Source organism: Lagopus leucura, unplaced genomic scaffold (genome assembly GCF_019238085.1).
Source record: "Lagopus leucura isolate 7727_CA_CO unplaced genomic scaffold, USGS_WTPT01 Super-Scaffold_100049, whole genome shotgun sequence".
NCBI classification, from domain to species: domain Eukaryota; kingdom Metazoa; phylum Chordata; class Aves; order Galliformes; family Phasianidae; genus Lagopus; species Lagopus leucura.
Window position 1 is genome coordinate 1,682,057 of NW_024962295.1, and position 13,788 is coordinate 1,695,844.

The 13,788-nt window shown below is 46.1% G+C and overlaps 2 protein-coding genes across 2 annotated transcripts in view; both read right to left on the bottom strand.

The window, feature by feature from the left end:
- MAP6D1 (MAP6 domain containing 1) overlaps positions 1–112 on the bottom strand; it is a 6,182-nt gene extending 6,070 nt beyond the window's left edge. Inside the window, exon 1 of the mRNA XM_042885288.1 lies at positions 1–112. Coding sequence (XP_042741222.1) covers positions 1–112 — 112 coding nt within the window.
- A 1,783-nt stretch (positions 113–1,895) lies between these two features.
- On the bottom strand, positions 1,896–12,988 carry PARL (presenilin associated rhomboid like). Its single transcript, XM_042885378.1, has 10 exons — positions 12,932–12,988; positions 12,656–12,854; positions 12,455–12,595; positions 10,666–10,714; positions 8,560–8,655; positions 7,233–7,382; positions 6,744–6,814; positions 5,478–5,579; positions 3,846–3,943; positions 1,896–2,175 (listed from the first exon to the last, which is right to left on the bottom strand). The coding sequence occupies exons 1-10, from the start codon at positions 12,976–12,978 to the stop codon at positions 2,061–2,063; spliced, it is 1,068 nt and encodes a 355-aa protein (XP_042741312.1). The 5' UTR covers positions 12,979–12,988; the 3' UTR covers positions 1,896–2,060.
- Positions 12,989–13,788: the final 800 nt, after the last annotated feature.

Consider the following 13,788-nt stretch of genomic DNA (forward strand, 5'->3'; position numbering starts at 1 on the left):
CCTCGATGTCCGAGTAGTTGCGGATGGTGAGCGGCACGGCCAGGTCCGACCTGTCCAGCTGGCTCCAGAAGCGCGCCAGGCAGCACACGCGGCTGATGCACGGCCAGGCCATGGCCGCCCGCGGCCGCCCCTCCTCCCGCCGCCCCCTCCCCGCTCCGCCGCCCCCGCGCCGGGATCGCGGCCGCACACGTGACCCCGGGGGGTGCCGGTCCGGGAGGGGGGGGGTTTGAGCGGAGCCCGGGGCCGCGGCGGGACGGCCGGGAGGGGCGGGCGGTGCGGCGGGACGCGCCGCTGCCCAGCTCCCCTTCCCGCCCCGCGCGGAGCTGCCCGGGCACCGCGCCGCCCCGCAGCCTGCCTGCGCTGCGCAGAAGGCGAACAATTGCGGCTTTTCACGCTGAGCCGTGACTCGATGCTGTTGTTTTTCCCCCCGCACAAACGCTGCCCGCTGTCTCTGCCGAGCAGCTGCGCGATTACCGCGTTGCGCTTCTCATCGCAACGAGCTCTTTGAAGATAGGGGAAGAAACCCTACCCCGCTCCGTGGGCCGCTCCCCTCCCGCCCGCCCGCTGCTTACTGCCCCGTTCCCGTTCCCGTGCCCCGCCATCCCGTGCCGGGCTGCCCCACCGCGCCCTCCAGCACCCACCTTCCTGTCTGTCAGCTGCGGAGCAGAGAAGGCTGCCAGGCTCTGGCGGACAACGCCGCGTAAAGGCTCAGGTGCAAAATGACACCGAACTCGCTGCTCGGCAGTAGGAGCGCTTTTGTAGCGTCCCGCAAGCTCTACGCGCTCCTACACCACAAGCGCTGCAGACTCAGACGCTGAACGGCCTCTAAAAGGGGAACGGCATCGCCCTCCCGCACCGCCCGCCCGCTGCCATCTGCTGCTGCCGGCGCTGAGCGTCGAGCTGTGCCGGCTCACAGCCCTGCAAAGCAGCGTGCTCAGTGCTCAGTGTCACAGGGAGGTAGACAGGAGAAGCGAAGGTTCAGAGCTCACTCACTGCTGTTTAGCAGTGTTTATCCACACAAGAGCGTTCTAACGTACAAAAAGATGCAATGGTTTTCAGTTGGAGATGCTGCAGTAGGTCAACACACCTGGAAGGATGGTGCAGCCTGGGGAAAGCTCAGCCCCCACCTGCTCTTATCCAAGCAGGCTTTTGCCCCTTGCTAACATACCCCAAATCCATTTTTGCTTTCATTTGTATTTGGGGAACATTGCCCACAAACCATTCTCCTCAGGCAGTTGCTTCTGCTTATAGCAGTACTGATCTTGTGCTCATCCATTTTTGCTGAAGCTTAGCAGCAGATTCTGAATCAAATGTTACTCCTCCAAAGTTTTTACAGGAAACGAGCAAGACTTAAAACAGAGAAAAAGCAGTACAGTGAAAGCTCATGGTGAAATACCTAAAACCATACTGTAAGCCATTTTTCCCCTGTACGTAATTATGAACGAGACAAAAGATTCGTCAGTAAAGTCTAACAATATACAGCAACATCTTGGAAGCAGACAAATTAAGACGAGCTGAATGAGTTGAGGAATAAACCAGCATGGAAGTCTTGGCTACCTGTACAAACCATTCAGCATGGCTTCAACAACTTCAGGTTCAGCCCAGAGGAGACCGTGGCTTTTCTCCCCCAGCAGGCAATATTTCAGCAATAAAGGCCACAGAAGTTCAGCACTTAGCCTTACTCCGAGTCCTGCCATGCCGAGTTGAACCCACACAGCCAGCAATGGGCACCAGGGGATGATCTGTTAGGAAGATCCCTCAGATATGCAAACATTTATCTTCCCGAGTATTCACCAACTGCACGAACATCAAAAGTCTTTTTGGCAGAACTTTCAGCCACTTTATTGGACAGTTTTTTCATTGCTCCTTAAAAAAAAGTAAGACAGACTGCTGGCTCAGAGAAATAGGCTAAAAAACTTTATTGTTCCACCTTTGTCAGAGTTTCTTTTCTAATGATAGGCATTTCTATAACTGAAGTTAATGTCAGGCCTCTAAGAAGCTGAGGTTTCTAATGTGGAGTAGCAAAAAAACCCTCCGGCAGCTGCACGGTGGGATTAGGGTCAGTTAGATCTTCCACCTCCTTTTCCTGCATTCCTTGTCCTCATTTCATGCCAAGCTTTCACCAGTGGCTCTCTGTTCTTCCATATGAGCTCATGGCCATAAGTCACATACCACCTGGGAGAGAAAATGCCAGTCAGAACTAATTGCAACTTCTCTGCAGCCGAGGAACAGACCTGCTGGTAAAGGCAAACAACTGCTTGCAAGAGCAGACAAGATAAACCATAGGAAAGTAGCATTTTTGGAAGGTGGCAATGTTAGCTAAGCTGCTTGTCCTTCCAACTCCTGCTGGAGTGCTCTGGATTGATTTACACTCACACTGATACTGATGTGGTTTTGTACAAGTGATTACACAAGGGAGGTTATGGAGGATAGCGTGGGGGAAAGGTAGAGCCATGTAACGAAATAATCACTGAATAAAATGTATACATGAGAGAGAAGGAAAGGTGCGTGTAAAACTTGAGTGCAGCTCTGAAAAAAACCATTGAATTGTCGGTGTATTTGTGACTGCACTTTTAGCTGTCATAAATACATTACCTGCAAATTTTCAAATGCAATGTACAGAGCTGCAACAGATATTCATCTCAAAGAAAAATGTGATCACATCTCTTTACCAGACTCTTCTAAGACCTGCCCTTACCAGAGAGGAATATGAAAAGTAGTGTTTTGCTCCATCAAATAGCATTACTGTGCTTTGTATCTGTTGTAGTTTCCACGGGGAGGAGGCATTACTTTTGGAGCGACCTACTTAAATGCAGCCCAAGGCAGATGCTCTTCACTCAGTGCCACCCAGGCAAGCCAAAAGGTTGGACAGCCACAAGAAGTGAATCTGTATTACTATGAGAAACTGAGAAGGGAAGGAAAGCTGGCTGTGCAGAGTGAAACTTCCTGCCAAGCAGCAGCAAAGGCAAACCTGCCTGGAGACCAAACTAAGCACCCTCCAACCAGACTGCAGCTTTCAGGAACTGTGAGAACAAACATTTAGTAACTGCTGTGCTCTGTGAGCTCAGGGAAAGTGGAAAGAACAGTGTTCTACACACTACCACAGGAGCCCAGGTTCCCTGGAAACCTAGGGAATGCTGCAGAATAAACCCACTGGACACACTTCTACAACAAGCTGTCAACTCATTCTTTATCTGGTCTAGTCAGACATCAGGTAGGCTTTTAGCCTGTGTTTAAGAACACTCCTAGCAATGTGTGTGCAAGTTAGGACAGCAAAACTCATTAGCTCATGTGGTTCCAACACGAACAATGCAGAGCTGTTTGCTACAAACTCATTTCTAGTAGTTCTTCACAATTAGGCTACAATACAAAAGCAGCAACGCTGAAACACAGCATTAGGGGCTGCTTGAAGAATGTGGCCTCAGTTCATACTCATTCAACTCTAAACTGGTAATCAGAAATAAACATTCCAGACACAAGAATTTTCTCAACTGTTCAACTCCAGAAGCATTTTAATTTGTTATACCATGTTTTGTGAGAATCTGTTCTGTCCTGTGACTCTTCAGTGTGAGCAGGACAGAGAAAGCCAGCCCAGCTTACAGCGACAGGACAGTCAGACATCCAACCAAGGACAGCCCAGCTCAACTTCCTTCAGCTCTAAGATCTGATAACTGTACTTTTCCACACAATTTTAAGACATTCTAAGAATAACACTGACTCCTCTTCAGTGCTATTCATACGAAAACAAATAAATAAGAACAATCCCTAAATTTCAGAGGTAAGGTATATGTGGGGGGGGGGGGGGGTGAAAATCTGCCTAGGAGGGATTTAAATGTGACACTTACATTCCGAACAGAGCTCCCCCGAGATGTGCTGCATGGTCAAAAAATCTCCAGCCCAGAGCAAGCCCTGCAGTGTCAAATGCAATGATGGCTTTTAAAGCCTGCAAAAGAAGAGAACATGGAACAGACAGGATCAGACACAGTATGTAATGGCCACTGTAAATATTCTAGCAGAGACTAAAGATCTGGATTAAAAAGCACCCCATAACCTTCATATCAAAGCAATTGCTGTAAAAATGTGTTTTGTGAATGGATGTAAGCTGCTGGCTGTACTGTGCTTTTCAAATACAGTCATGAGGAGGTGAGGAGTAATGCTGAGGAGGAACATGGGCTTCCCAGATAATGGCTCATTACAGGAGACCAGCAGGAAGAAAATGAATGTTAGGACAATGTGTTCTTTAATTAGAATCTCTCTCCTTGATGACATGTGACAAGTTAGAATAGCAGCTGTGTTGCTGTATCAGCTTTGTTATTTTAAAAGCCTGTTACAATATACATGAGTTAGGCTACAGGAGCACTTAACATTTAGAAATTGAAGGGTAGAAGTTCTTAGTAAAGGCTGAAAATGCCCTGTGGGTTGCACCATTCCAGCTGGTGCTGTTCTTGTGTTACTGCTGTAATGTGAACTTCCTCATGGCAGTGCTGGCTGTGGCTCTGCCAGCATTTCTACCCTGGTGATCTTTTACAGGAAAGATGCAATTAAAGGCTAGCATGCAAAAAAACAAAACCAAAACAGCCCACATCCACCCAAACAGAAGGGCAAGAAAAACACACAGGCTACATTTATCACACAAACACAGCTGACAGAGTTCAACAAAATATTACAACCACAAATCTTGAAATGACAAAGCTTAACTGCTCTAAGTAACATAAGAAAACAACTGTAAGTAGTGGACTAAAGAGGATTAACTTATTCTCCCTGTTCACTGCAGGGCAGTTGGATTAGATGGCCTTTAAAGCTCCCTTCCAACTCAAATTATTCCACCATTCTGTGATTCAAGCAAGTCAAACAGACATAAAAACCTTTTCCTAAATGGTGCAGTGGCTGTGTCTAAAAGCAGTTAAAGAAGATCCATCACTGAAGGAAAGCCCCAGCAGTTAATTCCTAATCCCAAAGGTGTTCTTTTAAGTATCAATGGGAAGTGTCCAAACCAGGAGGCAGGCGTTCCTAGACTAGGAGTGTTACTGCCCTTGAAGTGAAACTCTGCCTTCCCAATCTTGAAGAATTTTTCTCCAAAAACAGAGTCTAGATAGTAGGTTAAGTTCACCTTGTTAACAAGGGTAACTCTGTTAACAAGTGCTGCCACACAAAGTACCACCCACCAGAAAGACATCAGAACAGTGTGCACACATTCCCCCAACAGATTCACCTGAGTCTTTCCTAGCTTCCCTCACCTCTGAGTATCTGACTTCAAACAAATCCATGCAGGATGGAGCCTAGGATAACTGAGCTGACTGCACACGTGTGCATGAGACTGCTAGGCTGCATTCAGTCAGCACCAGCCCCCAGGACTTCCATGAGTTTGTAGCCTTTTTCAAAGCCAATTTAACACCTTAGAGACGTGAATGAAGATGCTCTGAGGTGAAGGGCAGTTAGAGGAAAAACATTTTTCTTTGAGGTTCAAAGGTACTTACGTTTCCTGCTGTAAACGTGAACATGGGAAGAAATATGATGGCTAATTTTGCTTCTGGCATCTTCGTACAGACAGCTGCAAGGACGGTCATGATGGCTCCTGACTGAAAACACATTAAAACACATGGGAGTAAGCTGAGATGTGACATGTGGGAAAGAAAGAATTCTGCACCTGAATCTTTTTCCTTTTGGTTTTAGTTTTTCTAAATGCTACACCACATAGTACCACAGAAAATCTGAGAACCAGAAGACGACTATTTAAAGACAACCAACATTACTGTGCTTTCAGCAGGAAACTCTAGCAATCTGTATGCACACATTAATCACAGACATCTTAGATAATGGAAAACAAAGCAGGGAAAGTAACAGAGGGACAGGAACAAGAAATCTTTTGTCAATGAAACAAGTCTCTGGTCTGTACTAAACCAACTGCAGGCTTTTGTATCCATGGAAATGTTCAAAGCAAAAGATACGAATACCACAAACTGACGCAGTCATTGATTGACGCAGTCACTGATTGCAACAATTTCAGTAAGCTCATATTAATAAATCTAATAGAAATTGTCGCAGACACAATTTATTCATAAGATAAAGGGAAAACACACAGCACTAACAAAAATTCTAATTTAGAAACTGCTCATTAAATTATTCCTTCCCATTGAAAGCAAGAACCCAACTTCTATATTTTTCAAAATTTAGGAAAATAAGTGGAGAAGTGTGTAAAACTCACAAAGGCCACGCTGACTTCAACATCACAGTTTGTTAGGTGTTTTAAAACACTGCACTACTGAAAATACTTGCACAGAACAGACAGCCACATCACCTCCTCAGCCCACCTCATACCTTCCAAACAGTGGGACTTCTGCCCAGAGGGCTGCTCTTTCTGTGCTGTGCTCCCTAGGGGTTGCACTAGCAGCACGTGCCATCTGAATGCATGATCTCTTTCACAAGTGTTTTTCAATTAGAGAAGATCATGACATACAACTGTGTAATAACACAAGTTACAGAACTGAACTGCTCAGTGCCAAGACCTGCTGTCAGGTGCTCATTTACAGTCCACTATGATTGCTGTTAGCTCTGGGCTGTCACTGCAAGAGAGTTTAAATAACTGAAGAATATCCAAGCTCCCACCTGGTTACCTGGGCTTTGGTAACCCTTCCCAGTTAGTTTTCATGATCCAGAATATATATTCTTTTAAGCAGATTAAAGAATATAACAGGCCACACAGCTTCACATACATAAGGTCTCCTACATTCTGAGATACTCACAGCTCCAAGGGATGGTTCAAACTTCCCCGTAGCCATTTTAGCAACATAACTGACAAAAGTGGAGATAACCCCTAGAAAGGAAAAGGGCCCATTAGAAACAACATCACCAGCGCTGACAAGGATCAGAAAGCTCAACAACATTCTTTAAATTTTGCTAAAGAAAGTAGTGTAGGGCTTTTGTTTTGTTTTTGAACTTGAATAAACAGTCAACTTTTCCCAGGTAAACCCCATGAGTCCACACCACAAGTATTTTGGTTTGGTAACCGTGATTGAGAAAAGAGAAACTTGTATTCTCAGAGTAGAACAGTGGAAGTCCAATTCCTTACAGCCATCAGCCCTTTGTGTGACAGCAAGTAAGCAGTGTCACACAGCAGAGCAACGCCTCCCACTGCACAGCTGCCATCTGTCACTGCACACTTATGAACCATGCACACTTTACGTGCACAGATATGTTTTCAAAATGTTGCAAATGTATGTATTTCACCTTACCAGCGGAAAGATACACTGCAATGAACTGCTCACATCCCAGAAGAGAGACAACACTGCTGGAAAAGCTCCATAAAACATACATGTTTGCTGCCATGTGGAAAAGAGAGAAGTGGCTAAACGTAGAGAGCAGCATGGGAGAACACAGGGCTTCTGCAAAAGAGAAAAACAATAAATGAAAAACAAAGTCCAATTTGTGTTCCAATTTGTTTCAGCATGCATGTCACACAGACTAAGAGTTTATCAAACGACACTACAGGTTAATTGACTTTGAATCCTCAAACACAAACTATGTAATAAACCCACAAATGTAACAAGTTTCAAATTCCAAAACCTTCTGAAAGGCAGAACATATGCCTGAGATATGCAAGCTGTACCAACAGCTACTTTAGGTACCTATTAGGGAATGTTTCACTTAAAAAAATCAATCTTAAAACACTTTTTGCGTGCTTTGGAAAGACTTACATATACACACATAATAGTGAAAGATTATTAGCATCTCCAGACGAACTTCTATATGAAATTATTTTGCTAGGGAAATTGATTCATTAGAAGTACCAGCTCTCCTCACTGCAACAATAGCCTTGAAAAAAGGTTGAATAGCAGGTTTAAAGATCAACACTGTTTCAAATGGAGTGTTTGGAGTGACTGATCTGGATTAAAGCTGTCTTTGATGCTAGAGACTATGCAGGGAAATCACTGAGTTTCCATCTCAGTAAAAATTAAGAGGACAGCAGAAACTACTTTCCCAATGCATATCTGTTTCATCCTTTCAATGCTTTTCTCTACAGTGGAAAAGAAAGCTCATCGTTGTGTTATTTAATACTAATAGCTTCTTTTCCTGAGCTCAAAACACTTCACACGAAGTGGAAGCTGAGGGTATTTGTTCAGTTTTATGTGGCTGGTTGTTTTTGTGATCCAAAGCCCAGCTTTGAAATGAGGAGACTGTACATAACATACAGACTAAGGTCTGTATGAACACTGGGATATCAGCATTCTGCGCAGGGAAGCAATAGGGCTTGGTGTCACTAACTTCAGCGTCTCTTCGCCTTTAGAAAGGCAAGAACTTCAGCCCACTGAATGCAGGAGAAGGCCAGACGTCAGACAACTATACTGACACTACAATACTTAGAAAAGCACCAATGCTGGGGTTTATTTTTGACTAAAATACAAAATCAGATCAATCTAGACAACACGATGCTTGGGCACGACTGGGCTTACTTGCAGCTTCATCACCAGCAAGCACAGCATCATCCCAAGCTTTATAGCATGTTCAAAGGCCCTGATACACACCAATACAGAAAAGTCACTCAAATTAGTGTTTACTTACTGGAAGATGGATCTGAGGTGAAATATGTAAACATAATCCGTCGCATACCGGGCAGCCTCCATAGACAGAATATGAAGACATTTGCAGCTATAATACCTAGTAAGAAGACAAGCAGTACAGAAACAGACTATGAATTTAACATGCTGTAATACTGTAATCAAAAGTATGCCTGTAGTAACCATTTCTCCCCTCACTATTTCTTTCTTTATAGAGTTTAGGAAAAGCAGTGAGAAATACAGAAAGTTCTACTTACAAACCTTATAAACAGAACACACAACTTCAGCTGCTTATTTCAACATACAGTTTAACAAATGCAGTAAATCTGTACTAAAGACACTCAGCACACCTCTATTGCACTGTAGAACCAGTGAATGAAGAACCAGCTGTTTCTTGCCTCTCTATCTGCTTCTTCCCAAATACCACCAGCAGGCTGACAGAGGCATTCAACCATGCATGGAGAGAAGGCTACAGGAACCATATTGATAATGTATGGCAACTGCTGAGTCCTGTCCTGAACCACTGATTGAGCACCTGGGGAAAGGACCCTGTCAGCCCTGTCAGCACAGCTGAAGGCAATGCAGTGTGGGACAGGAAGGGGTGCAGCCTGGCTGCATCTCTCTCAGACCTCATTGAAGGGCTGACTGCCACTGGAGGAAGACCCCTGATTGTGTGTTCCTCTCTTGTAGAGACCTTCCTCTGAGCCTAGATGTTCAAAGACAGGTGAGCACCTTTCATTTGCCTCTGAAACACCATTCCATCTGCACTAGTTCCTTTGCTGTTATACTCATTTCACTCATTAATCTTTCCAATTGCAACAAACATGCAGTACACATTCTTCCCATTTCATAGGGGAGTATGGTTTTCAGGGAATTGTAATGACACTGGTTAGGCATTAAGTATAAGAAGTTGGCTTGGTATTGCTAAGGTCCAGTCCTCTTTGTGAGATAGCAAATGCACAGCTTTTTACTTCACAGATGTTTACTGTGATCTTATTTAAGAACATGAATGCTTAAAAACAGTAATGAAGCAAATTGATTGTTTCTTGTTTGAAGTGCTTTCTTTATTACTATTGAAGCACACTGGCTTTACTGTTCTGAAATCGTTGACAGTTCTGTAACACCCTGATGCAACACACAAGGAAAGTGTTTCCTCTAGTAAGAAAGCCTACCTTGCTACAGCCAATACCCAAATGGCTGACCAGCTAGAACTTAGCATGTTAGATTATCTAAGTGATGAGAGATGATCTAGAATGCAGAATGAGTCTTTGCTCCCCAGACACAATATCATACTTCCATCTGAGTCATCACCTGGCATGCTTATTGAAGAATAGTGAAAAGCACTCTATAACGTAGGTAAGTAAATGACACAGCATAGTGTTACATAAAAGTTATTTCTAGCAGCCTTTTAACACAAACTGTAAGCTATCTAACGCTGGATATTGTTCAGCTATTTTGTTTGCATCAATTTCTCCCCAAACATTACCTCTGCTTTGGGGATTTTGGGTAATGTTAACCTAACCAGTCAAAACCACGTCCCAACCAAAGGGAGGAACACCACATAGCTGCTGCTTGTTTGCAATGCTACGTCTGTAAAACAGCAAAAAATTATCACAGAATTATCACATCCATCTGTTGGTGAAATAATAAAACAAATACACAGTATTCCTCCTTGTGGTGGCAAACAGTCATGTTAACAGGCTAGGTAACTCCAGTCAGCTTCAGCTGGATGAGAAAGCCCCACAGTTTAGGGCATCTCATGTCTACCTAATATTCAAGATAACTCTTACAGAATTGCACAAAGAAAGAGAAAAGCACAGAATTAGCTCATACTCCCTCCAAAAGTATTTGCTATTTCTCACAGTTCCTCAGAGAAACGTTACGGGGGAGGATTCTAGCTAACTTTCATAATTTACTTACAGAGATGCAATATTTTTATGCACACAAAATACTTTGTGAGAAGGAAGTGTAGCAGAAATAGTGCATGTTCACACATGCTTGGTGCCTAACAACATAAATGCAGTAAGAAAGCCATCTGTTTCAACATGCTGTACCTGTTTGCCATATTTCTCTTCCTGTCAACGTCTAATACTTGTAAGCTAACACAAACCTGTCACAGTCCGCTGACCCTCAGTCAGGTTATTCCACCAGCTGTTAACCTGAAACAGAATTGGTATTTATCAGTGCTGCTGCAGAGCATTTGCAATTTCAAAAACAGTCACAGCAGTTTATGAATGGAAGGTATATGTTTGAAAGTTGTCTAGTAAATCAGGTGCAGATTTCTGTACTTCTTACTGGTTCGGCTATTTAAGTCAGCATTTCCTTACTGAAGTGTGGCTATCTACCCTCCTTCCTGACAGATCTGTGCTTAGCTACTCTCCTTCCTGACAGATCTGTGGTTACCTACCCTCCTTCCTGACAGATCTGTGGTTACCTACCCTCCTTCCTGACAGATCTACAGGCAGATCAAGAATTTCTTCAAAAAAGAGAACAGGGTAATATCACTTTGTACAACTCCACAGGTTACCTCTGCTTGTACTGAAGAAGGATCTAGTCCATAATGCTTACTTTAGCAGATGAGCCAAAGTTAGCATAAATCCAGCCCTAAGCCTCACTCTAACGCTAACAAAACACCACCCACCTTTCAGAGATTCCACTTTTGTGCCAGGGTCACTTTTGCAGAGGTGGCCCACAAGATGTGGACACCATTCCCTCTTGTGTCCAGCTCACCCAGCCCTCCTTCAAGTTTAAAACCCCTGAAAAAGTTTATTTTGAGCTCACTCAGCCCACACATAAATTCCATCCCCTTTTCCCTCTGTGAGCTTTCAGAATGGCTTTGGACAAATATTTAATTGACTGCTCAATGACTTTCCAGCTGTATTAATGAGCACATAGTCAGATAAATCAGCTATAGGCTGGGAAGCAGGTGCAATACTACTATTAAGCTATTTTCTATCTGATACCAGCGTTACAGCATTGTGGTTTTGGCTTAACGCTCTGGCCCAGGACACAGATGATACCGGTGCATCCAACCAACTCCTCTGGTATGAAGACACTACAGTAACATCACTTTGTTATAATACTAGAAGTAGAATGCACTCGGAATCTAATGGGAGAACAAAAAACTTTGAAAGTGGAACTCACCTACTGAGGAGAGAGGTTGGGAATTCAAACCTATGAATAGGGTAGTTTTGTTTTACTTCTAGAAAGCTAACCAGCAGGTCTTCCTCCCCAGGTTTTGAAGGAAAACAGAAGTATAAAGCTGAAATGATTTAAGACAAAGGTGTATGCGCTGAGCAGTTCGTGCCCATTGGGTGCTTTTCACTGTGCACCACAATGCACACCGTGGCAAAACTGGCACTGCCAAACGCATTCCGGGATCCTGTGCTGCTCCAGTGCACACAGCCCTGCCTCCCAGGGAAAGAAGACTGAGCAGGCGTGGGCTGCCACCAGCCACAGCAGGGACCTCAGCACATACTGGTGTTATTTTAGATTTAAATGCACTTAACTGAAAATAAAAGGGGCTGGTAGCTTTTGGGATGCCAACTAACCGCATGAGTATTGCACTACTTATGCTGCTGTTTACAGCCCAATTCTGAAGTGATGCATGTGGAAGAGTAAGCTTTCCTTACAAATGCCTCCTGAATCCTCGTATTTGTAGAGTAGAATTAAAAATACCAATGCAATTCAGAAGCCAGAAGATTAAACGACTCATGCTCGAGATTCAGAACGTGAGCCAGCTCTGTCATCTTTGGGAGCCGACGTCTGGAATGCTTAGGAATGGCAGTTGTTACAGTTTTTCCAGCGCCGGAGAAGCAGAATGTACCTACGTTAGACATTTACAAGCCACTACCGTGGCGCTCTTCTCCCTTCGCCGGCTCCACCCCGCGGCCCCGCACCTGTTTCCTGAAGCTCCCCCTCTTCTGCGGCCGAATCCTATCCAGCCAGTCGGCCCGCGCCTCCTCGAAGTAGCTCTGGACCCGGGACTTGAGAGCCTCGTACTGCCAGATGGCCGCCGCGCCGAAGGCCGTGCCTGTGAACTGTGCCAACGGTCAGAAAGCGAGGCCCCGCGCCTGGGCCCTCCCCCGGCCGCCACTCACCCCCACCGCGAAGAGCAGCGGCTTCACCAGGCGGCGCGGAGAGGGGCGGCCCCCGCGGGCGGGCGGCGGCGGATACAGGCTACGGCGGGGCGGCGGCGGGGCGGGCTGCGCCTCGGCACTGCCGGCGGGGGTCTGGGGCTCCTCGCTCCGCGGCCGCGCCCGCCGGAAGCCCCGCCGCTGCTCCAGTAGCACCGTCAGCCTGCGGGGAAAGAGCGGACGGTCACCTCACCGCAACGCACCACCGCTGCATCCGCCGCCCGCCCCGCCCGGCAGTACCTATGCGCCCGCGGGTCCCAGGCGCGGGCCCAACACCGCCACGCCATGTTGGGCGCCTCCCCGCGCCGAGCGCTTCCGGGGCGGCCGCCGCTATCTTGGAGGCGTGGTGCCGGTCGTGCCCGCAGCCACATTGGGAAGGTTGGCCCCGGCCGCCATGTTGGGTGCGGCGGCCCCTCCTGGCGTGCCCGGGCGGTGCGAGCTGTGCACGTGATGTCAGCGCTCCGTTTTTCTAACAAAACCAAAATATTTTTTTTTAATTTAAAGTTTGTTTTAGCTTTGGAATTCAGAGTATTTTATTACTTTTTTCCTCTTTTTTCCCCCAGAGACCTTATCAGGAGCGTGGTCAGGGAACTGGAGCTCCTCCCTTACGAAGACAAGCTGAGGGCTTGTTCAGCCTGGAGAAAAGAAGGCTGCAGGGTGACCTCATTGCAGCATTTCAGTACCTAAACGGAGCCTGCAGACAGGAGGGGAATCAACTCTTTAAAAGGGCAAATAACTGCAGGACGAGGGGAAATGGTTCTAAGTTGAGGGAGGGAAGATTGAGGTTGGATGTCAGAGGGAAGTTCTTTACAGAGAGAGTGGTGAGGTGGTGGAACAGCTGCCCAGAGAGGCTGTGGATGCCCCGTCCATCCCTGGAGGTGTTCAAGGCCAGGTTGGATGGGGCCCTGGGCAGCCTGGCCTGGTATGAAATGGGGAGGTTGGTGCATGTGGCAGGGGGTTGGAGGTTCATGATCCTTGAGGTCCCTTCCAACCCTGGCCATTCTGTGATTCTGTGATCCTTGGGGTCCCTTCCAGCCCAAGCCATCCTATGAATTGAATTGAAATGTCGCCTAGTTTTGGCCCCCATGTGCCTTTTA

What these genes read in the sequence shown, in the direction of transcription:
- PARL (XM_042885378.1), bottom strand. Translation starts at nt 12,978, where the DNA reads ATGGCGTGGCGGTGTTGGGCCCGCGCCTGGGACCCGCGGGCGCATAG. An exon ending in GGGTCAGCGGACTGTGACAG is followed by an intron (nt 8,656 to 10,665) that starts GTTTGTGTTAGC and finishes TCTTCTTACTAG; the next exon opens with GTATTATAGCTGCAAATGTC. An exon ending in TTGAACCATCCCTTGGAGCT is followed by an intron (nt 5,580 to 6,743) that starts GTGAGTATCTCA and finishes ATGTGTTTTCAG; the next exon opens with TCAGGAGCCATCATGACCGT.